Source organism: Mastomys coucha, unplaced genomic scaffold (genome assembly GCF_008632895.1).
Source record: "Mastomys coucha isolate ucsf_1 unplaced genomic scaffold, UCSF_Mcou_1 pScaffold15, whole genome shotgun sequence".
Classification (NCBI taxonomy): Eukaryota; Metazoa; Chordata; class Mammalia; order Rodentia; family Muridae; genus Mastomys; species Mastomys coucha.
The window spans coordinates 137,283,533-137,308,476 of NW_022196897.1; the positions used below are offsets into that span (position 1 = coordinate 137,283,533).

Consider the following 24,944-nt stretch of genomic DNA (forward strand, 5'->3'; position numbering starts at 1 on the left):
TCCTCCTCTTCCTCCTCCTCCTCCTCCTCCTCCTCCTCTTCTACGTGGCACTTCTCTTTGGATGCTGATTACATTCAGTAATGGGGTTCCCTTTAGAATACTGACTTGGAAATCCATTTCTGACCTTGGCTTATTCTTCAGGGAGGGCAGATAGATTATATCTTTACAAAGTGAGAAGGTACACATGGCTTTAGGCACATGCTATAGATCTGGAAAGATGGGCATCTTCTGGGAACGGGCAGTGATGAGTTGTTTGGTCTGAACCACGAACAGATGAAGCGACTCAGTCTTGACCTCATGCCACTCTACAGTGGCTGTGCTACTCCACCCCAGGTGCTCATGGGTAGGTGGTGGCATCTCACTCCATAGTAGCCACAAGCTGCTCCTAACGTGTGTGTCTGCTTCCTTGGGGGCAGTCTCCCCTCACCTTCTATAAAGACTTATTCTGGTGGCTTGTGCTGCTGTGCTCAGGGAATTCTTCCTGTGTCTGGATCCCTCCTGGTGCATCCTCTCCCGTTTCTCTGTGACCAAGCATACAAATCAAAAGACCACCACAGTCTGTACTTGAAAATATGAATGCAGTAATGTCACTGTGAGCAGCTGCAGATTGCTTCTCTTGAAAAGCTACCAATTCAGTCACAATGCTAAGAATAGCCATGCTTGGTTGTGGTTCTTACAGATGCATAGATGGCCCAAAGCGTCACTGCTAACTGCATCACTCTGCCTAGCCACAGGACCCTGAGACCCTTAGGTGCGAGGTCCCTGCTCTTGAGCAGTGAGTGTCTGGTACTTACACTTTTGAAGATCCGTCATTCTTCAAGTTTGCGGCCCTCGGTAGTGCTCTGAAGCATCTTCTCCTCAAACTAAGAAAGCACAGAGCCAGATTCCTTATAAATGCAAAATGATGGTCACCAGGGCCTGAGGAAGGACCAGAGGCTCATTGCCACAGCTGTAGTCATTCAACTGCTGGGACCCCCTTTGCATGGAGATTGTCTGTTATTTTCTTCTTGATCTGAGCAGTTTCTCAAGCTTTTCTTACTAGTCAGTGAGGTGTGGGAAAGGACTTCAGGCTGGTGAGCCAACAGGAGCCTGAGGATAAAGGTGGATCCAGTGTCTCCCACTGGAGCCCTAGTGTGACTGGGCCCAGAAAAGTTGGTTAGGGGCCCAAGAATCACATTTGTGTGACAGTGCTATCAGGTCCATATGGCTGGCTGGCCTTCAAGGAATAGGAGGCCAATGTTAGGACCGTGGCAATTCTCAGATGAGAGGAATACCCCACCTGAGGTGCCCAGGGTCCTGGGCAGCCAGCTGCTGCAGGCAGATGTGAGGTGTGGGTGGTGACCTCTAGCCATAGCCATGCTAAGCTACCGGTTGGGCTGCAGTGCTATCCCTGGTACTCAGGATGACCAAGCACCTTCCTCCTCTTCAGGACAAAATGATCACTGAGATTCTGACCACAGCTGGAAATGTCATCACACTGACCATCATTCCCACTGTGATCTACGAGCATATGATCAAAAAGTAAGGCTATTATACCCCACCTCTGCACTCTTCCCTCCCTGCCCCCCCACCCCATGCTCTAGCAGCCTTGGTGCTGATCCAGAGCACAGTTCTGGTCTGCTCTGCCTTTGACCTTTCATCAGCTCCGTGGTGGCTTCCCGTGACTTGAAGTCCTCAGAAGTGGGAGATGAATGCAGCCCCTGTGGGGTGAACAGGCTGGGGTGAAGATGAGGGGGAAGCTGGGGTTTCAGTCACTGTCACTGTTGCCCTGTCTAGGTTGTCCCCGCTGCTGCTTCACCACACCATGGACCACTCCATTCCAGACACCTGAAGTTACAGAGGGGCAGCGCAGGCTTCCCACCATCCTGTGGGGAAGACAGCAGTCCTCAGATGGCAGGTTGCAGCTGGCTTGCTGCCTGGGTCTGGGTATTGCAGGGATGTGTCCCAGGTGATGTATATTGGATGAGTGTACGGTTGCCGACTTTAGGCCTCCTTGGATCCTGACTCCTAGCGATGCTGAGGCACAGGTGGGACTCAGACACTAGGTGGTTCTCTGTGCCCTAGATGCTGGGTACTTAGGCAGAACAGCAGAATGCCACTCACTGAGTGCTGCTGCATATCTCTGCAGACTTTGCCTCCTCTAGGAAGTCAGCCGCTTGATTTGACAGGAGTGCCTTCTGTGTTCTTTGTCTTCATTGATCTTTGTCATGGGTTATGTATAGATTAATGGTAACCCTTTACTGTCTGTAGGTTAGTTGTAACCCTTTACTGTCTTTTGAATAAAGAGCAGATTTTAAACACAGCTCCTGTCATGAAAGTTCCTGAAAATTCCAGAATCTCTGGTCCCATGACACGCCAGGGCAGCTTTTGATTTTGGACAGTGGCCGGGCCAAGGCCATATCTGTGTGCCTCTGAGAGCAGTGGTCTGTGTGCTGTGGGATGCTTGCCAGCGTATCATAGGGATGTTGGCACTGAGTGGCATTGGGACCCCTAATGAGTGGGCATGGCTGTTTTTGTAGCAACAGAATGGGCCAGAGAAGCCACTTTGAGACTACTTGAAAGAACTGGAGTATTCTTGTGCCAAGCAGGGTGGGGACCTAGGATCAGGGAGTGGAGATTCTAGATCCTGTGCCTGATGGGCAGAGAAGCCCCAGCCCTACACAGCAGGGGCTGCTGGGGCTGAATCTGTCTGTGTTGGGTGCCATGGTGAGTTTCTCACCCACCCCAACACACTTACGAGAAATGACACAGTACAAAGACACCAGGCTGAGGGGCTGTGTGCGTGTTCATGCTTTAATTCAGAGCTGTCTGCTACAGGCACAACTCTGTCTGAACAAAGAAACAAAGGAGACTGAGAGTTACGACCCCTTCCCACAGCCCCCCTCCTGTGTCCCCTGAAGATTCTGTCAAGAGGATAGCCTAATGTGAGTGCACAGTGGCCTGTTTACATTGTCACCTAGATCAGAGGGGGGCTGTGAGTTCCTTGGGTGGAGACCCCTCAGTAGCCTTTGGCCCTAGAGCCTGGGATTTGTTGTCCTGTGCCTGTACAGGTGAAGAGGAGTCTCAGTGAAAAGCTATATATGCTACCTGCCTGGACACATTGATTATGAACTCTGCTCAATGTTGCCTCTGTCCGGAAATCCTCACTGAGCCCTGTCAGAGGGCTCCAGAACAAAGGAGCCACTACTTCAAGCCACAGGGCTCCAAGGACCCAGTAGCTATAGAAGGTAGTCCCTGGGGACACTTCCTCACGACCTTGTCTGCTCTGACTGGAGGCAGGGAAAGGAGCACCCTTAACATTTTTGCTCCAGGAGCCAAGGGCAAGAGGGAAAATTGCAGCCTATGGGGTGGTGACCAACTGGGAAGGGGGGAGCTTTGGGGATGAGCATCTAAGGGGAGCCTGGCCCAGTTCCACCTTGCTCTCAGCCCCCTTCTCCATATGTGGAACCAGCAGGCTGCTCAAGTGTCTACTTCCAAGCCTAAGATTGCATGGGCATTGCAACCCCTTTGTACAGACATGGGACTCTGGGCTTATATAAACTTAAGGATAGGGCCGTCACCCCAGCTTTCAGGGTTCAAGGATCACCCAAGGCTGGGTAATGAGTTGCTCATTCCACTTGCTCTGGCAAGGAGCAGAGCCCTTCTGAGAGGCAGAACTCATGAAAGAGGACCTCTGCTGTAGGTGAGGTCCTCTGGTGATCACATAGGCAGGGTTAGGGTCACAGCAGAAGCAGGGTGGTGGCCAGTTCCACTTGATGGCTCTACAAACCTGGACCCTTTTCAATGGCTTCTCCGGCAGCAAGAACAGGGTAGACCACAGTTCTAGGCCTGCCCAAGTCCACCAAACACGAGACACGACAAGAATGCCCAGACAGCAGACATGGAACAGAGGGGCTGCAAAGTTGGACTAAATGCCAATGGTGAAAAATATATGGATTTTATGTTGTCAAATATAGTTCATACATTTATTTTCTCAGCAGAGCTTTGACTGTTGCTAGGGAGACATATGGAGCTCCATGAGTGCACGGCGCAGGAGGCTGGGTCCGTGGACCACAGATATGGTCCTTGGCTTTGGATCAGTTTTATCCCCTGACTCCATGGTACCACTGGGCATGCCCCAGTGTCCTATGGGGCAGCCCCAGCGAGGCCTCAGGCATTTGGGTTTGGTTCAGCTGGGGTAGGGATGTTCCACCAAGGATGGCTGGTCTGAGGCCCCAACCAAGGTGGGGGAGTTTTGGAGGCACAAAGCACATGGCAGAGGGCTCTTGCCCTGATGGCTAGGCTGGCTGCCCACTCCCAGTGCATGCAGGTGCCCCTTTGGAGGGCACAGAGTGGAGGGGCAGAACTCATGAGTCAAGTAGTGGCCACTGGAACAACAGTGAGGGCAAGTGACCTTGGCAGAGAACCAGAGAGGCTCCCATGCCAAAGGGTGAGATGCAGGGCTCTGCCAGCTCTCTGGATATGGGCCAGTCAGGTAGGTATGACCCCTCTGGGAAGGAGGAAGTGAGGATCAGAGCATTTTCTCAGGCTGACTGGGCCTAGACCAGGAGAAGCAGAGACAGGCTCCCACCACCTGGCCATGCCCCTGCTCGGGAAGCACACTCAGGAAACCCTGCTTTGGCATGGACAGGCGGATGTTGTGGCTTCAGAAACCCAATCTTGAGGTGCCCCCTGATGGCCATCTTCCTCTGGAGTCAGCTCCATGAGAGAAGCCCCCATCCCAGAAGGCAAGCAGCCTGGGGTTTTCTGGGATGGGCAGGAAACTAAGTCCTTCAGGAAACTGAGTGCAAATGTAGTCAGGGCTTGGAGCCAAAGGAGCTTGGGGTAAGTGGCCTCTGACTTTCCTAACTCACTGAGGTACCTCTTAGGCTACAGATGAGATGGACTCATCTCAGAAGGTGAAGGGCCCCCTAAAGCTGCTAGCCTTGCCTACTCTGTGCTGGAGGATCTGCCCAGGGGAAGCTTGGGTAAGGACTCCCGCCCACTCCCATGATGAGCATGTTAGTAGTGATGGGAATTGGACATCTCACAAAGATCTTAACACACCCAGAAGCCAAGAGGACAGACAGACAGACATAAAACCTACCCTCCTGCCTGCGCTGGTCATTCCAGCTGGACCATACTTTCACATCCTAGGGCAAAGGAAGGAAAGCTGGAGCCTTGGTGGGACCAGGGAAGCCAGACCCCGCTTGGAGTGGTTCTCTGTATTCTGGGTCCTGGCTGCCTCCATTGGAGGAGGTAATACTGGTCCAGGAACCCAAGAAGAGGGGCAAGGGGTGGCCTGGAAGAAAAGGCATGGAGTGGGCCGGGTGTTGGAAAGAATGGTTCAGAAGAGGGGAGGATCCTCAGGTCAATACAGCCAGAGACTTTTTGAGCAGGGCCTGCCTTGTCTAAAGTCTGGGTGGACAGAGGGGACTGGGTGGGGGGAGCTCTTACCAGTTTCTCCCTCTTCAATTAGCCATCTTAACCTTTTCTCTTGAAGTTTTGGGACGCCTTTCTGATTCCCTGACACTACTGACATCTTGGGTGGGGGCACTATTCCAGACCTGAAAGTAAATAAGAGGAAGCCAAAGGGGATGGGTGTGTGTGTGGGGTGGGGGTGGGGGGCGCAGCAAATGGCATCCTACAATCAATGGTCAGGCTGCCAGAGTGGAGAGCTGGCTGCCTCAGAGCTGGGAACCACCTGCCGAGCTGGAGCTTGCCTGGCTCAGGGAGCGGCAGCTGATCCTACGGATGGAGTGCAAGGCCACTGTGCAGCAGCCCCGCAGCAGGGAGCTGATGTTGTAAATGGGCTGGTCCTGCCGCCGCTGGGAGCGGCAGAGCCAGGCCACTGTTGGCACAGCTGGCACTACCACAGCCAGCAGATCCACGATGTAGTGGCGGCTCCAGTAACTCTTGGGTTCCTTTTCGGTGGTGGTGGTGGTGGCTGCCTCCTCCTCCTCTTCCACAGGACACACCACACTCACTGGCAGTCCTTGGTTAGAGTTGACTGCAGGCCTGTGTGTAGCTGGCCCACAGGTGATGGGCTCTGGGGCCTCAAGCTCGTCACCTACTGTTACCACCACTGCTGAGTCAGGGTCTCTGGGCCCTGAAGGGTGGGAATCCAGCTCTGAGTGCCTGTCCTTGAGGACTGAACCACACACCTGAGCCTGGCCCACTTTCTCCAGAATGGTGTTCAGGTCAGGCTGGTACTGCACGAAGTCTGTCTGGATGGCCCGCTCCTGCATGCAGCTGGCCTGCACACCAGCCTCCATGCCGCACAGCAGCTTCTCATAGGTGTTGCTGGCAGGGAAGCGGGGGCCCAGGTTGAAGGAGCTGTGCAGCGAAGCTTCCTCAAGGCCACAGTCCACTCCCGATGACAGCAGGCTACTGGCCTCCAGGGCGTCCGTCCGACTCAGGGTGTCATCGGCAGCTACAAATCCACTATCGGCTCCATCCTCAGCAGAGGTGTTGGAGGGATCCCCTGGCTGGCGGTCACCACAGACAGCTGGGTCACTCAGCTTGGTGTAGGTGGAGCTTCGGGTGAGGGAACGTGCAGGGGACCCACCTGCTGACTCCCCAGTTCCTTCCTCCTTGGCTATTCCATTCTGGGCCACCTCCATGCTGTGCAGCAGGGTCTCCAGCTTCTTGTTCTGGATATTGATGTCCACGAAGTACTTCTGCAGCCCCTTGTCTTTGTCAATCAGGTTGTTCTTGACAGTGTCGATGACCTGCTTGAGCTGCCGGATCTCCTTGCGGGCCTCTTTTAGAGCCAGCTGGGCTTCTACGCGGTGGCATTCCTCCTCAATCCAGTCCTCTTGCATGCGGGACAGCTGTGTCTTAAGGTCATCGATCTCTGTGTCCCTATAAGCAAAGGCAACACGATGGCTCATAGCTTGTCCTCTTTACCTGTCACTGCTACTGTGGAGAGGCAAGGAGATGTCACCAAGCACAGATGGCCCCTGATGGGGTGGCTCAAAGCTAGAGACAAAAAGTAGGGGATTTGATGCCTCTTGTTTCATCCCACAGGGAGAGGAGTAAGGGTAAGTGGAGCCAGGGGCCAAAACAGGATAGGTTCCTTCAAGAGGGAGAAGAAATGGCAATAGGAGTCACATCCCATCTCAGCCACAAAGCCAAGCTTTCTCATATCATCACATCCAGAGGAGACTACTGCTATAAAAATGTAATAAACTCTTAATGCAAAACGGCAAATGTTAGGGATGGATATGGTTTCCAACTAAAGCAGCTTGTGTTTTAAGTGGAAAGACATTTGTCCCCCCGACCCTCAGGGAAAGGATGGTGACATGTGACAAATTGACAGCCTTTGCCGACGGTGGGGGAGCTGATCATTTTACAGCATGCCTCTTACAGGAAGAGTATAAAGAGGTGAACAAGTCACAGGAGACTGAGGAGAACTGGGTGGCTCTCTTTTCCTGTCAAGAAAAAAAAGCTGAAGGGATGGATGGGAAATGCACAGTTATCAAGAGAAAGGCTGCCCCAGCAAGCAGAGCATCAGCAAGACTTCCACCCAGATACGCTATGGCCCTTCAAGTCTCTCAATTACAGATGGACCCAGAGGTGCTGAAGAGGGAGTGGTTAGTGAACCATGCCACAGTGATGAGAGGGAAAGTAAGGGTGAGACTCCGTGGGCACTGGCTTCAAGCAGTGGGGAAGGATTTATGAGTCTAGCAGAGTAACTACCACATAAGGCACCATAGAGTTTCCACTCTGGAATAGGCTTCAGATGTCGAGCACTATCCTCTAGGAGAGGCAGGCCATCCAAAAAGATATCTCATCAGTGGACAGCTAGGAGGCAGTGACCCGGGACGACCTGAGCAGCAACAGCAGGCAGATCAACAGGCAGGGAGTCCTGGGTCTCCCTCCTCTTCTCCACTTCTCACGCATGCCTGCCCTGGGAGGTGAGTGTAAGAAGAGCTGGGTATGCTCAGCTTGGCTGCACCTTGGTCTTCTCTCCTCAGACCCAGCTAGACCTTCCCAGTCCTGAACCGGCCTGGTGCTACAGGGGAAACATTTGAACTACATCTTAAAGGAAGGAGTTGGCAAATACAAGATGGGAGAAGAGGCACCCCCAAAGGGTTGGGGACACGATGTCCACAAGCACAGAGGGCTTTGTCAAAGTACACGGTGGATGAAGAGTAGGAGGGGGAGCCTAGCATGAAAGGATGGCTGTTAAATAGCACCTGGAGGGTATGAGGAGAAAGGCATGTGCCAAGGATAGACCTGTTGCGGGTAGCAGAATGGTTAGGGGTGTTATGGGGGCAGCCACAGAAGGGCATTCTGCCAAACACAGGTAGATGGTCTCCATGCCACTACTGGCTGGCCCAGAGAAGAAGCCGGGAGATGGGCTACTGGTTCCTCATGGGCATCAGTGCAAAAGGCCAATTGAGTATGAGTGTCATTAGGAAGAGGGCAGGAACTTGAAAAAGAAACCTTAGTTCAAAGGTGTCAGAGCCCAGCACTTGAAACCCACTGAACTCTGAAAACCACAACAAACCCAGACTAGACCAGCTTCTTGGCAGAGGGTAGTCATGCATGCTGTACTCTAATATGTCCAGAGATTGATGACGACAGGAAGAGCAATGGGTGCCAGGAGCTGGTGATCGGAGAGGAGCGGCCGGGGCTGATGGGTGACTGGAGAGGATGGGGAATGACTGCTCGTGGGAACAGGGTGATAAAAAGAGGTATCAGACTGTGGCAATTGTGCCAACCCTACACACCATCCAGTGGCTACGCTAGATGGGCCAATTCTGTGGCACAGAGAATACTTTGGGTAACGTGTAGTATAAAGGCTTGGGGAAAGCAAAGGAAAGAAACAATGGGATACCTGGCCTGAGCTCTGCTGCACTGTTTGGTCCAGCTCAGAACAGACAGCGTCCTCAGTTCAGAGGACACTGGCAAAAGTGGTAAGAGGTGGGAGAGCCCACCTTAGCATAGGGCTTTGGTTGCTTGTGACAGGACATTCTATGCATTCCATGCTGTCCTCCAACTTACTCCTTCCTCAGTCTACTGAGTTCTGGGGCAACATACAGGTGCCACGGCGCTCAACCTTTTGAGCGTGGCTCTCAAAGAAGAAACCACCAGGAGGGGCAGCACCAAGGATCTCCAAGGACCTGAGAATGAGCACAACCGGACCTGAGCTCCTAGGAGACTTCCAGGACGAGCAGGACCTCAGCCTCAGCATCTCCTGTCTATCATCTACAGGAAGGAAGCAGGCATGAAGGAAGGCCTCTGAGCCTAGGCTGATGGGCTGAGACGATAAATGGAATAAGGCCATTCCTTATCTTTCCCAGGCAATACCCCAGGGCCCCGGCACTGCTGGGGCTGGAGCCGGTGGGTATCCCCTGGGCTTCCCTTGGTTGCCACTCACCGATCCTGGAGCCGGTCCTGAGTGTCCTTGAGCCGGGCCTTCAGGTGCCGGATGCAAACCTCCTTTTGCTGCAGTGGAGTCAGGTACTGCTCTGGGGTGGGAGGCTTGATGCCGTGGTTGTCGCTGCATAGTGTGTACTTCATGGAGCGCCTGCAAGGGTATGTCCATCAGAGGTGGGGGATGAAGGGGACAGGCTGGGTGAGGGTGGGGCCAGGGAGCAGGGGCCTCCAGCCTAACTACATTCACTTCAGCCTGGCCACAGTCACTCCTGCACCTGCTGTGAGACAGCCTTCTGCCAGGTGAGTTTCCTGAAACTCTTCAGCGTGAAGAGTAGGAGAGGGGACTCAAAGGCTCCTCTGCTTAGGGAAGAAGGGACCTCTCTTGAGGCTTGTGTGTGCTAAGGACTTTATGACATTACATGTGGGCCCTCCCTGCAGCATTAGGCTCGGGGAAGCCTTTTTCTCCAAACACTCACTCATTCCCGAGAGGCTGGCTCAAGTGTGCAGACTGCACGTCCTTAACAGTGAAGTATAAGAATGAGCGGGGAGCAAGGGCGGGCCCCAAAGCGGGCCTGGAGGATGAGGACTCGCTTGCAGAAGAGGTGACTGCTCCTGGGAGGAGACACTCTCCTCTCTACAGCAGAAAAGCCTATCTAGCATAGGAACAGGAATGGGGAGGGCAGACGGGTATGAAGTGATGGCCATGTTTGCAGACACCCTAATGCACTCTCTTTACCTCCTTTGGGAACATACAGGTTTGCATTACATATACACACTTGGAGGTCTGACCATACCTTGCTCTCAGGAAATTAACGGTGTCTCAGGTATTGTGCACCTGCATGTCCCTGTGTGTGTGTGTGTGTGTGTATACACACCAATTTCATACTGCCTTCATAGGCAATCGCCTGGCTCAGGACACCAGCCATGTTTATACACCTATGCTCTGGGGCATGTGTGAGACACCTATGGACAATTAGCAACAGGGCCTTGAATGACAGCTGGCTGGATGCCTTCTGCAAGTGATGCGGTATGTCATACCACACCATTCTGGAGGAGCCTCTATCCAGGGGCCATGGGAGCCAGGATGGAGGGCTGGCCAATACTTTCCTAGGAGGAGAACTCCCTGATTCTACAACAGACTATAGTCCAGACGGTTCCACCCACAGCTTCCTGGCTGTAGGATCTGTTCTTAAGAACCCTAGTTGGTTCTTGGTTTCAAACCCCAGGAGTGTTCCCACACACTGGAGACTCGGGCTGCAGCCATAACACCCTGATGCTCCAGGGGCTGGGAGCACTTAGGCTCAGGATAGACACTTCATAGGGCTGGAAAAGATAGGTCCTGTTGATGCCCATTGTGGAAGCAGTCCCATTAAAGGCAGGTTTATAGTTTCTTGAAAAAAGCCTTGTAATATTTACTGTATACTGTAAAGTGTTAGAGAGAAGATGGCAATAGTAAGGGAAACCAGGTCATACAGTCTCTCTTCTATTTGGCATGGGGCATGGGGACCCCCTTGCCCTATACCTAGACTATAATTTAGCACATGTCACATCTGTAGTACATCTGTAGTGTATGGTGGGTGCCCGGGCTCTCCCTCCTTAGTCTAAGATCTCGTCAAAAGAGAAGCCACACAGCATCCTCCATTTAAACTATAGCTGTCCTCTGCCCTGCAAGGTATTGGACAGGTGGACACAGACCTGCGACAAGTAAAGAGAGTCCTCAGCTTGGCATGAGGTAAAGAAGCCAATTAAACTAGTAAGGATGAGGGTTACAGTCAAGTGGGGGCTTTGAATGTTCTCATTTGCGTTCATGGACATTTTTCCAAGATAACATTTAATATATGTTTCTAGTCTCTAAGTCTCTCCCTCTTTGTGGTGTACGCATTCAAAAACAGAAGCATGTGATCATACTTAGCAGACAGCCCAGCTGCAGTGAGGCCCTTAGGTAATGTGTCCTGTCCCCTAGAGGTAGCAGCTCCCCATTTTGGGCAACAGGACATTTTGTCTCCATAGAGGTTGGCCTGGGGTTTAAGACTGTGCCAGGGTCTTCATATGGGAGATGTGTTATAAAACTGTTAGTAACAGAAAAGTCTGGAAGCTTCCAATCCCATGCTTTTCAAGTTGCAGATCAGAAGCCTGAGGCTGGGCACATGTCTTACACGTGACTGTCACCTACCATCCATACCTGAGATCTTTAGTGGCTCTGGGTACCACTGAACAAAGATGATGTCTCTCTACTGAGAAGGGGGAGTTTGACTGTGGGACTGCAGTCAGAACACACCTGGGCTGTGTCCATAACCCTCAAGCCTCACTGTGGTCCAGGACATACAGGCAGTCTGCAAACCCATTCACTGAGATTTCTGGATTATTTATATCCATTTTACGACAAAGAAAAAGTTGAGCCTTAGAGACAAGAAGCCCAATCCAAAGCCTGCAGCTCCCCCAAACCTCCCACTTCCTGCTTGTATTCCGGCACCCAGGACATAGAACACCACATCAGCACCAGATTCTAATATCCTGGTCTTCAAGGGCCCACAGCATTTCTTTACCTGCCCTCCGGGTGACTTTGTTTTTTAGGTGTCTGTCTACTATACCCAGACCATAATTTAGCACATGCCACATCTGCAGCACATCTGCAGCACATCTCCATTTGTAGTGCCTGAGACAACGCCCATATGCATCTTGTCTTCTCTTCTTTGGGGTGGCCTCATTGGGGTGGGGGACACTAACCCTCTCTTAATCAACTGGATAGGTTGCTAGGAAGTCACGTGGCCTACTTCCAACAAATGAAGTCAGACAAAATTTCACAGGCAAGTGTCCCTTCTCTGAGCAATGAACACAAAGGGGGCTATCTTCTTTGCTGGCCTGAAGGCTGGCGATACAGGAGCCATCTTGGGATAATTAGGACAAAAGACGTTCACATGGATGGTGGAGCAGGAAGAACAAAGACCTGTGATGTTTCAGGAGTCGCCTCCCTCTGGCTCCTGCCTCAACATCTCAATTTGTTCATGTCCATCTTACAGACAGGAACCAAAGCTCAGAGGGGAGAAGTGAGCTGTTCTAGGCCAGTGTCAGTAAGAGTGCTGCAGGTGGGATGGTGAGAGCATGGTGCTATGTCCCCATCTCCTGGGTACCATGTTTCCAGGCAGCCTGGCCAGGCTGGAAGGAGGAGCTGGTTACCTCGGTGTGGGGCTGCTGTCACTGCCCTTGCAGGAGCCAGAGTTGCTGCTGCTGCTGAGGGAAGAGGTGCCGAAGGCGTCCCGCACACTCACAGGTGGAGAGGTGCGCCTGGAGGCGGGGAGAAGAGGCAGCTGCTCATTCTGGCTGGCGGGCAGCTGTGGGCACTGGGCGAACACTGCCAGGCCGCTACGGCCTAAAGTGCCCCCGCTTCAGGTTCATCACAGGGAAGAAAGGCAGCGGGAAGGGGAACACACACACACACACAGACAAGGGTGACAGAACAGACAGTGGAAATCAAGATGGAAACCAGACGGTGGCTGACCCTCCTAGATCCCCAGGGTCAAGAATGAAGTCTAGACAAGGCTGTGGACAAATGGTGGGCCCCAGGGTCTCTCAGCTCAGGGAAGGATATCCATGCATGAGCTGAAACAGAGGAGAGAAGAGTGGGGCAGACAGGAAGTGACTGGAGGAGGGCTCCACAGGGTGAAGGGGCCAAAGGAGAAACTACTGCTTGCAGGGTTGGTAACAACAGGATTGGTGCTGATGGGAACCTTCAGATAACTGGTATATCCACCGTGTCACTTGGGTCTTTAAATAGTTCCTGGAGGTGGCATGGATCAGCCAGCCTGTTTTAAGGATGGGAAAACTGAGGGCATAATTGGCTTAAAGGCACGCTACAAGTCTGCTGCACACACTGCAAGACAAAGCCCAAGGCTCTCTTGAGTCAGAAGCCCAGGCTGTAGACAAAGGGAGAAACTCACCTGCGAGATCCGGCAGAGGCCCGTCTACTTCCCTGCAGGGACATGGCCATGAGGCTGCGGGTCCTGGTTAACGGCGGGATGGGCGGTGTTCCCGGGGCTGAGGAAAGAGGGCGGGTTGTGGGGGGCGTAGGGAGGGCAGGGCCGGGCCATGTCATCCTCTCACTGGGGCCACTGCCTGGCATGACTTCTCCTCTTGCCCTTCAGACACGACACCTCAGAATCAAGCGAGAGCCTATAGGCTAGGCTGCAGGGGGCTGCCTCCACCAGTGAATTCGGTGGGGCCTGGCACAGGCTGCTCACCCCAGTTTAAAGTCTCAGTCCTCAGAGCCTCAGGGGTGGCTAGAAGTCATCAGTCCAACCCCAGATCTTCCAGGTCAACAGTGAAGGTACCCAGAGGGTTGACAACCCTATCACAGTCAGACAAGGGTCTCCTGTCCACCAGGGCAGCAAATGAAACTTCTACTCTACCAGCAAACCCGCCCCTCAGATCCTGCCTCCCATATCCAGTCCTCCCTCTTTGGCAGGGGCTGCAGGTCGAAGGACTCCTGATGCAGGAGTAGGAGCCCCGGATTAGGCCGGGCTGGTCTCGTTGACCATCGCCTTCCCAGTTGGCACGTGGTTCGGGGCTTCCTGGCTACAAAGGAGACAAGACAGACGGACATACCAGCACACGTGTAGAAAGATAAATGGATACAGACAAAATAGGTCATTCCAAGATGTGCCACACACATGTCCATGCTCAGGCGCCTGCCCATAAGGCAGGACAAGCAGCCAGGCCCTCCGATTCCCATGCTGCGTGCAGGCATGCCAGCTTCTGTCTTATAAACATGCATGCTTCTTTCAGCACATCCTGAGAACTCGAGCACAGGGTTTGATGTATAGGAGGCCAAGGTCAAGAGGGTAAGAAGCCCTCCCTGGTTGCTGAGTGTTCCACAGTGGGTGGGGTTAGCACATGCCCAGGAGATTTGAGAAGAGGGGTGGGTGGACCCAGGCCTATTGATTCTGCTGCTAGGGTCCTGAGGATGATGTTCTACTCAGAAGAGACAAGTGGTGGCAAGGGCCAGCTCTGCAGGGATGTATTCAGGGATAAGGGTAGGGGGGAGAGACCCCATGCGGAGGGTAAGCTGTCTGGGATCAGGGCTACACTAGTATCAGCCTAGAGCTCCCCTGGGTCAAGGGAGAGAAACCCAGGCTTTCTGCTAGTCTTGAGCTAGCCCGAGAGGTGGCAGCCCCTGACTCCACACTCAGGAAAGGGACTGTAGACAAAAGCCTGGGAACGCTTAGCTGAGAATGTCATGCCCTGGACTTCTGCCCATGCTGGAGGAGAAGCAGCTGCCAAGCCAAGCCCCAGTGCACACCAGCCCGTGCTACATGTGTTACGTACATCACGCCATTGATTTCTCCCAACAGCCCTATGAGGAAGCGCTGAGATTAGTCCCCTCTCATAGATAAGGAATCGGGGCCACTACGAGCAAAAGGACTCGCCCAAGTCACGCCCCAGTTGTGTGGCAGGACCAGCATTTGAACCAGACCAGCATCAGATGCTGAGATCTCAAACCCCAGAGTTCCTGACCCAGGGACTACCTCCTTCCCACGTCAGGGCCCCCCAGGAGCCTGCTTCTCCTGGCCAGTAGTAGGGCCATCTCCTGAGTGGACAAAGACACTACTCAGATGGCCAGTTTCCTGGCTGTGACACAGAACACGGCCTGTTCCCCTAGAGGGCCTGGACACAGGCAGCATTGTCTGTCCAAAGGTGTCAAGTGCTGGGCTGCAGGAGCCACTGACACCATGCCCGTCACCTGAGCTGCCCACCTAGCTTGGCACTACTTCCCATCCACCAGTCTCAGTCACCCAAGCAGAGACTCTGGGAACAACAGCGGGGCCAGACCCATAGTAGAGGGTATGGGCAAGTACAAACTAGAAAAACAGGGGACTGTATACCTGTCTAGAGAGGCACCCAGGGGTCCCTGTCTCCGGGGCACAGAAGGACACGGTAGGAGCAGCTGGGGTAGGATAGGTAGGAGGTGATGGTATGTGCTCATGAGTGGACCAAGCTTGGAGGACTGCCTGCCACAGAGTGATTCCTCTATGGTCAGGTGACCTGGTAGCAGCTTTCTTTCATTTGGTCCCTTGCTAGTCCATCTCTTTACTGGCTCTGTTCCCATCAACGCTTTACTCCTGGCCTTAGGCTGGCTGTCGGGAGGAGGAAGCTACTTCAGCAGGCCTCATCTCCCAGGATGGCTTCTCTACCACGCCAGCTCGGGTGAGTGTGGCTGAACAGTCAGTCAGCAGAACCCAGGTGGAGCTTGAGGCAGGTGAGAGAGGCTTAGATGGGAACCGCATGTGGCCCTGGTACAATGCGAGCTTTGTCTCAGCTGCCGCTGCTACTACCTTGCTTGGCAACTTGCTTCTCCCTCCTCTTGAGTTCTGTTTTCCTTCCTCCCTGGCTGCGGGTGGGAATGGGGTGGCATTTGTACCTGGACACAGCTAACAGTCTCCTGGGAGACCAGAACCAGCCATTAATTCAGGGCAGAGTGGAAGTGGCATTTCCCCTGCTGGGATGGGACCTCACAGGTAAGGCTCCCTCTTGGGAAGGCAGAAGCCACCCAGGCCCACAGGGTACCTCCTCTTCAGGATCCTGCTCAGAGGCCCCAGTGTGTGTCCTGTGTCTTCTCAAGTCCTCCCTCTCACCATAGCCCGAGAGAGGAGACATGTTGCCATGGCATTTATTGCCATGTCGCCTGTTCAGCCTGGAGTCCCACAGGTCTGTCCCCAGGCAGCTGGAGGCAGCTGCTTGGAATAGAAGGTACAAGAAACCCTAAGCCATGGGAGGACGGCCAACAATCTCTAGTCCCTTCAACCCCAAGGGCACCCACCTCTCTTCACACCAGTGCCCCTGTTTCCCCACTGTGCACACTCCATAGCAACCACACAAGCATCTGCCTCTTTGATTGGTCATCCCCATGCCCAGTGCTATCTAAGGGTTTATAATGAGGAGCAAGAGCTGAAAGGATGCAGAAATAGGGCTGAACAGATCTGGGGTTGAATTGTGGCTCTTGCATTCTCTGATTGCATGCCTCAGCAAGTCTGGCTACTGCTGAGATCCAACCTTTCATCCACTCCTTGCTGGGCACTGAGAAAGTAACATGAAACAGGACATGCATGTGGCATGGATGGCTGCTCTGTCACACAAGAGCCACCGAACGAACAGGAGCAGACACCGGTCTGGAAGAAGATAATTGAAGTGTGATATGACCTTCAAAAAACCAAATACACCTGAGACATTTTGGTGGCCTCAGGAAGGTCAAGAAAAACTGCTTCCAAACAGAAACATGTGTTGGGCCTGGAAGGATGGGCAGGAGTTCAGCAGTGGGAAGAGACGGGGCAGCATGGCCAAAGGCAGTAAACAACTCAATAATATAGCTGCTCGGCGACGAGGATCAGTGGGAGTGAGGCCACGCATCCTGGTAAGCCAGGGTAGTGTCCAGTGAGCCACAGGGAGGCACGGAGCTATGCCACAAAGGAGATGGGCACATCAGATGTGCATGCAAGGAAGCCCTGGGTAGTGTTTATAGGGAAAGGACAGGACCAGAGGAAAGGAGACCAGATAAGAAAACCTTCCAGGGGTGAATTTAGGAGGACGTGGGTCTATGGCAGTATCAGGAATAACAGAGAAAGGACTGGGACCAAGTTTGAAACCCATCAGAAGCTCATGGTTATGTGAAAATAAAGTGGGAAACACTTAAGCTTGGTGATCAAGTCCTTTGCACCTACAACAGTCTCCTCCCTTTTCTTCTCCTTCTCCTCTCTGAGTGTGTGTTTGTGTGTATGTGTGTGTGTGTGTGCATGAGTATGGGCATGTGTGTATGTATATGCATGTGCATACATGTGCATATGTATGTATGTGTACATGATGAGAGCTCTGCTTGTCAAAGCACCACCATATCTCGTCTTGAGCTATTTGCCAGCCTACCACATCCCACCCCTACCCCTCCAGGTCTGCGTATTCAGTCTGTGCCCTGCAGCCTTCCTACAGGGACCAGCCCCCATCCCTTCCTGTCTTAACCCCTTAGCTGAAGTTCCCTGGTGTACTTCATAGGAACAAAACCAGGTGTATTTCATAGGAACAAACAACCAACACACAACTGTTCATAACACAATAGTTTAAAACCCTGTGCTAGATCACAGAGCTAGACCAGATAGCCTCTGGGGTATCTGGGTCCCACCTTCTGAGTAAGGGCTGTTTACAAAACAAGGAGCCTGGAAATGATGCTGCCTCTCCATGGGCTAGACTTCTGGGTCACAGTTTCCGAAGCTGTACGATCAGGAAGCTGCATCTCTTGAGAGATCCTGGCATCTTACTCAATAGGGGGAGCAGCCAGGTGCTCAGGTCAACCAGCATTCTAAGTGAAAGTCCCAGAATAGACCTTTGAAGGGTTTTTGTTGTTGTTGTTGTTGCTTTGTTTTTTTTCTCCAAAGCATCAGCCATCTATGAAAGAAGAAAGCAACCCTGAAACCCCAGGGAACAGACCAGGCTGAGCTTATGACTCAACCTCCAACGGCTGTGCAAAGCAGAGTGTGGCAACCAGAGCTTGGGAAGGATCCCATCCCTGCCAAGGCAGAGCCTGGAACATTCTTCCCTGGCAGATACAGCAACTTGCACTCCTTGGATGCAAACGCAGAGATGGGAATGGAAATGGGTCTGGATGTTTGCCAGCTGCTGCCCTCCAACCTCAGAACTCCAGGGCAGCTCCACTGAGGTGGCAGGCCTCAACTATGCAGGCTTCAGGGCGGTCTCATCCTCCCCCACCAGCAGACTCAAGTCCAGCCTTCCTGCACTTAAGCTGGCAGGAGTATGTGGTGTGTGTAGGGGGGCTTCTCCAGATCACTTCCTGTCTCTGGCACAAGCCACTCCCAGGACTGAAACCGTTCAACAGAGCCATTGGATTCTGTGATCTCACTGTGGCAACCCCAGAACAGTGGCAGGACTGTTCCACAACTTGGACAAAAGCTGCAGGGGTTCCCAAGGCAACCAGGAAAGGCTTGAGGGCTGAGGCAGCTCCACAGGACTAGTCTCACTCAGATGCCTCAGCCCTGGTCCCAAGCCTCCATCTACACACCACCTAAGAAACTTAGCTCTGGACTGCTAAGCAGGGTGGGCTCGGGCTTCCTCCTCCATTTCAGCCACTACTCACAGGAGGTGTGCTGATTAGTGACTGTCAGCACGGGCAATGAGGAAAGCGCTCTTCTGGGTGTGTCTGAGGGGGGCCATTCCAGAGCAGAGGAACTAAAAGAGGAGGCCACCCTGAATGTGGGATTCCATCCCATAGGCTGGGTCACAGAGCAGAAGAGAGAACAATCTGTATATATAGTTACTCCCTCATTCTATCAGTTTGTCTGTCTCTCCTTCCCCTCTGTGAAGCTGCTGTGAGATGAACAGCTATGCCCCTCCCCCACAGGTTAATAGTACTTAAACTATGTACAAAAATCCCCCTTTCGCTTTGCTGACATGTTTTGTCACAAGGACAAAAACTGACTAGAAGGTCTGAAGATGTGTGTGTGTGTGTGTGTGTGTGTGTGTGTGTGTGTGTGTACGTACATGTGCGTTTGTATATGCATGAAAGCCAGAGGCCATAGTGGGGTGTCTTGTTCAATGGCTTCTCACTGAACCTGAAGCTCAGCAGTTCTCATAGACTGTCTGGCCAACAAACCCCAAGATCCTTCTGTCTCAGCCCCCCAAAGCTGGGATTACAGGTGCCCACCATGCCAAACTGAATTTGGGGATCCAAACAGGTTCTTTTTTTCTCTTTTTTTCTATTTTTGGATTGACAGTCTTTTTGTTTGTTTGTTTTCTTCAGTAATTTAAAAGTATTTGTCCATATGTCTCACAGTCTTTCTGATGAGAATTCTTCAGAAACTCTTACTTTTATTCTTTTACACATTATATGTCTTTCTTTCACCATGGCTACTTATAAGACTTTTAAAAAGTGAAATTAGAGTTTTGTGTTTAATGTTCCCAAGAGGAACCGTGTTTAGGGTCTACTCCTTAGGGAGATGCTTTTATTTATTTATTTATTTTGATTTAAGTTTTATTACATTATGATGAGAAAAGATACTGAATTTCAATTTATTGGAATTTGTTAACATTTAAAGACATATTCAAATAAATAGAATTACATCATATTCTTCTTTCCCTTTTGTACCCCAACTCCTCCCAGAGATCCCCCTTCAATACCTGCAATATCTTTTGTTTTTTTATTTTGTCATATTTTTTAAAATTTATAAAATATTGTAACAATAAAAATGAGTATTATAAAAGTTGTTTGATATATAACAACAATCAATTGAACAGTCTTATGAAGGTGCTTGTCTACAGCAATACTGAAAATACATATGTTCTTCTCAATATAAATTTTAAATATCTCCAAACATATTAACTGTATATTTTTAAAATAATATGCTACTAGTTTTTTTAACGAATATAAATAGATAAAAGTCTTTTTGTTTGTTTGTTTGTTTTGTTTTTAGTAGGGTTTAAAATCTTGGCTCTTACTGTGGTACAAGCCCAAAATTAGAACAATTTTTACACATTGGAGTTCATTGTAATAAGACTGTACTTTAATGACCCTCACATCACCAAAGGATTTTACCTCCATAGTAGCTAAGTTAAGAGTTGACAGTTCCCCACAAACCACAAGGAACTCAAGAAGAAGGAAGACCAAAAGGTGGACATTTCATTCCTTCTTAAAAGGGGGAACCAAATACCCATGGAAGGAGTTGCAGAGATTAACTATGGAGCAGAGACTGACGGAAGGGCAAGCCAGCCTAAATATAGCTATCTCCTGAGAGGCTCTGACAGTACCTGACTAATACAGATGTAGAGGCTCACAGCCATCCATTGAACTGAGTACAGGGTCCCCAGTGAAGGATTTACAGAAAGGACCAATGGAGATGAGGGGTTTGCAGCCCCTTAGGATGAACAACAATATGAACTAACTAGTACCCTCAGAGCTCCCAGGGTCTCGACCACCAACCAAGGACTGCACATGGAGGGGTGGCAGCATGTATATAGTAGAGGATTGCAAATTTGATCATCAATAGGAGGAGAGGACCTCGGCCCTGTGAAGATTCTGTGCCTCAGTATAGGGGAATGCCAGGGTCAATATGTGGGAGAGGGTGGGGTGGCAGGCATGGGGAGGGGGGAGGCAACAGGGATTTGTTTTTGTTGTTTTTGTTTGTTTCTTTGTTTTTTGGAAGGGAAACTGGGAAAGGAGAAATTTGCATGTAAATAAAGAAAATATCTAATAAAAAAAAAAGAGTTAACGGTTCCAAGGAATGAATTGTAGTCACAATTTCTGGATACAGATTTCCTGCTATGGTCAAAGCTATTTGACTTGAGAGATTGTCTTCATTCTCAGCCCACAGAGAACAGGTTACATTTATTTAAGAAATGGTGTGTGTATTAAGATGCTCTATCTATAAAGTCATTTACCAACTGTTTTAATGAACAATGGTTCTGCTTGGAGGCTGGCACAGACATTAGGTAAGGGTAAGAATCTGGTTCATTGGCTGTGATGATTTTGAAAAGCATCCATCTCAGAGAAAAAGTAACTTATAAAGTCCTCTTCTTCAAAATTGATACAATCTAAACTCAGGCCCTTAAGCTTGTATGGCAAGTACTTTACAACTGAGACATCTCCCCAGGCCAATAAGACCATTTTGGGTTCCTTGTTTTTAAAATTATTTTTTTAATTAAAAAGATTTATTTTTATTATGTGTCTGAGTGTTTACACATAGATATGTGTATCACGTGTGTGCCTGGTGGCCATGGAGGCTAGAAGAGGACTTTGGATCCCTTAGAATGTTGTTACAAATGGTTGTGAAGCACAGTGTGGGTTCTGGGAACCAAGTCCAGGGGAAGGCCATTTTTTAAAGAAGGATTTGGAGGCTAAGGATGGAGCAGAGGCTTACAGAGTCTGTGAAAGACCCTGAGTTCAATCTCAAGTACTACCTAACAGCTCCAAACAAGAGGGGTATTTACGGGTTACAATATTTTCATATCCACCAGAATTACTATAAGAAAGCAGGCAACAAGTACTGTTACGGGAGTGGAGAAACTCGCATGTGTGGCTGGCAGAAAATACAACAGCCACACTACCAAGGCAAACAGTTTGGGAGTCCTCTGCAAAGCTAACAGGGATGGTTTGTGAGCCTGCAATTCCACTACTAGATAGATTTCCCAAGGAATGAGGCAGGCATTGAAACACCATGCACAGGGTTGACACAGGCACCTAGTGTTTGTCAGTAGGAGGCAATGTGCTGTACAGCACATCCATGCATGAGGATTTCGGCCATTGGAGAAGTGGGGTAGTAACATGTGCCACAACAGGAGTGAGCTCTGAAGACACTGCATTAAGTGAAAGAAGCCAGATGCAAACACAAGTATTGAACAAACAGGTGGGTTCACACAAAATACCCAACATGGGCAAATCCAGACAGACAGAAGCCACTGAGTGAAGCCAGTGCGTGATTGACAAGAAGGGAAGAAGAAACAGCAGCCGCTGACAGGAGTGAGCCTTCCTGAGGAAGATGATGCAGATGCTTGCAGATTAGATAATGAGGCTGGCTGTACAATTTCATGTATGTACATTCTTGGGATGGTGCATTTTTCAGAGGGTGAATTTTATGTATTTGGATTACATCTCAATTTTGAAATCCCATTCAAGATAAATCCACATAATCTCTATTTTAAATGAATAATTGCTAAAGGATTGGCATGGTCCAGGAGGGAGAGGATGGTCCAGAATGCTGGGCAGTGAGTGGCAGCAGGGCAGGATGGAAAGCCAACTCTGCCCTCACCCGAGACCAGAGGCAAGCACAGTACAGACACTACTTCCAAGGAATTCTTCCTGTGCCTTCTCTCTAACCTGAGTAGGACTGCAACGGAGAAGCTCTATCCAGAGACCCCCGACCTTGCCTTTTCCAAGTGTCTCTTCTTGCAGCCTAGGGACAGCACAAGCAGTCCCCTGAGACCCTCAGGAGTTCTGAGCCATATTACATGATCACTGGTGGCTATCTAGGGCCTGCCTCACTTCTCTCAAATCCAGCTGCTCCAAGCACTTGTGGTAGCCTCCTTTGTCCATGGGTCTCTTTGAGACCCAACCAAGGTAATAAGGGAGGGATACGCAATTCTTGGGAAATCAGAATGTTTCTTCCCATTATTAACTCTTAAAGGCCTCTGTCCTTCTTTATAGATAATCTGTATACCTCTCAGACAGTCTGATAAGGCATCAGCTGATTCTGAAATTACAAGCAACTTCTTCTAGGCCAGCTGACCAGGGACATTCACCAGGGCAACATCTGGCAGGCCCCCTACATATGCAGGGAGCAGTAGGGGAACCGTAGGTCCACTCCTTCCAATCCCAGTTGCTCCAGGACCGACCTTCTGCCGACACTAGGGAAAGGTATGTGAACAGAGGGGTCATGGTGCCAACTTCAGCTTAGTAGCCAACCTAGCAAATGACTCCTGGCAGATGGAGGCCCCCCAGCAGCCCTGCATATGCATTTCCTGTGCTTCCTGACTGATAGAGCTGTCAAGCTCTGCAGCTCCTCTCCCGCCCCTCCTCCTCTCAAGCAGCTCGGGAAGAGGATGATGGTGGCACCCCATCCCTGGCGCTCCATCCCTGGGTTTCTCTCTCTCTGCTCTTTGGGCCCTGGCTCTTAGGATCCTGGGTTCTCACCATTACTTATGCCAGCATCAATGCCAAATACCAGCAAAGGGCTAACGTGGCTTCAGAAGCAAAGGATGAAAAATACCTCAGGGAGAATGTCACCATTTTATTATCCACAAAGAGTGAAAATCCAGCAAGAGTAGGTAATGTGTTTATACTTGCCCAGCAAATAGAAGACAGTCTGGGCTGGCAACTGGCTTCTAGCAAAAGGCCTTCTTTACCCATCCCTCCACCCATCCTCATTTTTAAAAGCAGCCCAAATTCAGTAAGGATAAAGGAGAGAGTTTCCAAAGGAGACGCTTTAGGTGGAAAGCTGAGGGATAAGTGTTCTACCAACTTTAGGGCAGGTCACACGAGGCAAGAAGGTGAGATTGAGGCCCAGAGGAAAGGGGGCCACCACACCGTGAGTACAGAGTGGTTGGATCCCAAGCTTCCACTGATTTAAACAGGACTTATTATGATCAGTCTCCTTTATGGCCAATGAGGAACAGGTTCATGCTTTGGGAATGAGAAAGACATCCCTTAACTGGGTGTTAAAGGAAGGATTTCTATACAGAATTTGTTGTAGGAGAAGAAACCTACTTCTTGGGGGCTGGCAGGGAGATGAGAGAGAGAGAGAGAGAGAGAGAGAGAGAGAGAGAGAGAGAGAGAGAGAGAGAGAGAGGAGGGAGAGGTGGTACCCCCTCAGAACTCAGCCCAGCCAACCTTCAAGTGCTGTGTTTCATTCATGGGGCCTGTGTAACAGGGACCAAAGGAATATGCAGATGTCAGAAGTTCTGCCTGGGACCACAGCCCCTCTCCATGGAGACAGCCCTCCATTAACTAGTGATTAGAGAACCTCCACCAGCTAGGAAAGCTAAACTAGGACTGTCATACAAAAGCAGTCTTCCTGGTCCCACCAGCATTTCCTGACACTCTAGTCCAGCGGCTCTCAACTTTCCTAAGGCTGCAACCCTTTAATACATGGGTAATACATACACGCCTCATGTTGTGGTGACCCCCAAGCATAAAATTATTTTTGTTGCTACTTTGTAACTGTAATTTTGCTACTGTAATGAATCATAATATAAGTATCTGATATGCGGGATAGCTGATATGTGACCTCCCGTGAAAGCATCATTTGACACCCAGGGCTCTAGTTCACTGGTCACACTTTGTTAGCAGCAAAACCAAAGACTTGTGAAGCCCACAGTATGAGCAATAGTATCATGAGGCATGACCCTGAACCACACACAGCCAGCTCGTTCTGATCCCACTGGCATTCACGGTGTGCTGCTTCTGCTGGGAGCCAAGACGCATCTACGTTCCTGAGGTCTGCAAGCTGAGCACAGAGATGCAGCACGGCTCACCCAAGCGTGCCCTGTGTTGCCCACGAACCATGGCCCCTCACTGCGGCCTCCTCCTTCCTCCTCTGTGCTTGCTCTTTGCAGCTGCCAAGCCGCCCTGCCTGTTCAGCAGCTGGTCCCTGTCCAGCTGATTGCTGGTGACATTTCCCACACCTCGCTGAAACCCTTCACCTCCAGGAAGCTCCCTGGCTCTCCGAAAGGCCCAGCATCACTCACGCTTGCTGGATGAGGGCCAGGCAGTAACAAACCCCTCTCCAGAAAAGCCTTTCCAGAGAAGCTGTCCTGTCTCTTGACTTAGTCAGAACAAGTATTTTCGAGATGTGTTTTAAGTAGAGAGTCTGCAAACACTCGGGCCCCACCTAAAAGTCTTCTGTCTCAGAAAGTTTTTAACTCACAGAGAAACCAACTAACTTAACGGAAACAGCATGGTTCTGGGATCAAATGCACCTGGGTTCAGGTTCCTAATGCCGTTGGATCTAAGTCTCAGTTGCTTTTTCTGCAAATGGGGCTGATTATACTTGTACATGGGATAGCAATGACGAACATCATCAGCAATCATGCCT

At 50.8% G+C, this 24,944-nt stretch overlaps 2 protein-coding genes across 9 annotated transcripts in view; one reads left to right on the forward strand and one right to left on the reverse strand.

Annotated features, from left to right (window-relative positions):
• The window catches only part of Sdcbp2 (syndecan binding protein 2), a 19,498-nt gene extending 17,196 nt beyond the window's left edge, over positions 1-2,302 (forward strand). For all 3 annotated transcript variants that reach the window (XM_031372224.1, XM_031372226.1, XM_031372225.1), the window contains exons 8-9: positions 1,430-1,521; positions 1,777-2,302. In XM_031372224.1, the coding sequence (XP_031228084.1) occupies positions 1,430-1,521; positions 1,777-1,831 (147 nt within the window). In that variant the 3' untranslated portion in view covers positions 1,832-2,302. The remainder of the gene's footprint in view (positions 1-1,429; positions 1,522-1,776) is intronic.
• A 473-nt stretch (positions 2,303-2,775) lies between these two features.
• Positions 2,776-24,944, reverse strand: part of Snph (syntaphilin) — a 44,403-nt gene continuing 22,234 nt past the window's right edge. The window contains exons 3-6 of one of the 6 annotated variants that reach the window (XM_031372231.1): positions 13,305-13,401; positions 12,544-12,750; positions 9,368-9,517; positions 2,776-6,843 (exon numbers count right to left, since the gene is read on the reverse strand). In XM_031372231.1, coding sequence (XP_031228091.1) covers positions 5,667-6,843; positions 9,368-9,517; positions 12,544-12,750; positions 13,305-13,354 — 1,584 coding nt within the window. In that variant the 5' untranslated portion in view covers positions 13,355-13,401 and the 3' untranslated portion in view covers positions 2,776-5,666. Of the gene's footprint in view, positions 6,844-9,367; positions 9,518-12,543; positions 12,751-13,304; positions 13,931-24,944 lie in introns of those variants that run through there. The other 5 variants (XM_031372230.1, XM_031372227.1, XM_031372228.1 and 2 more) reach the window with 5 other exon arrangements.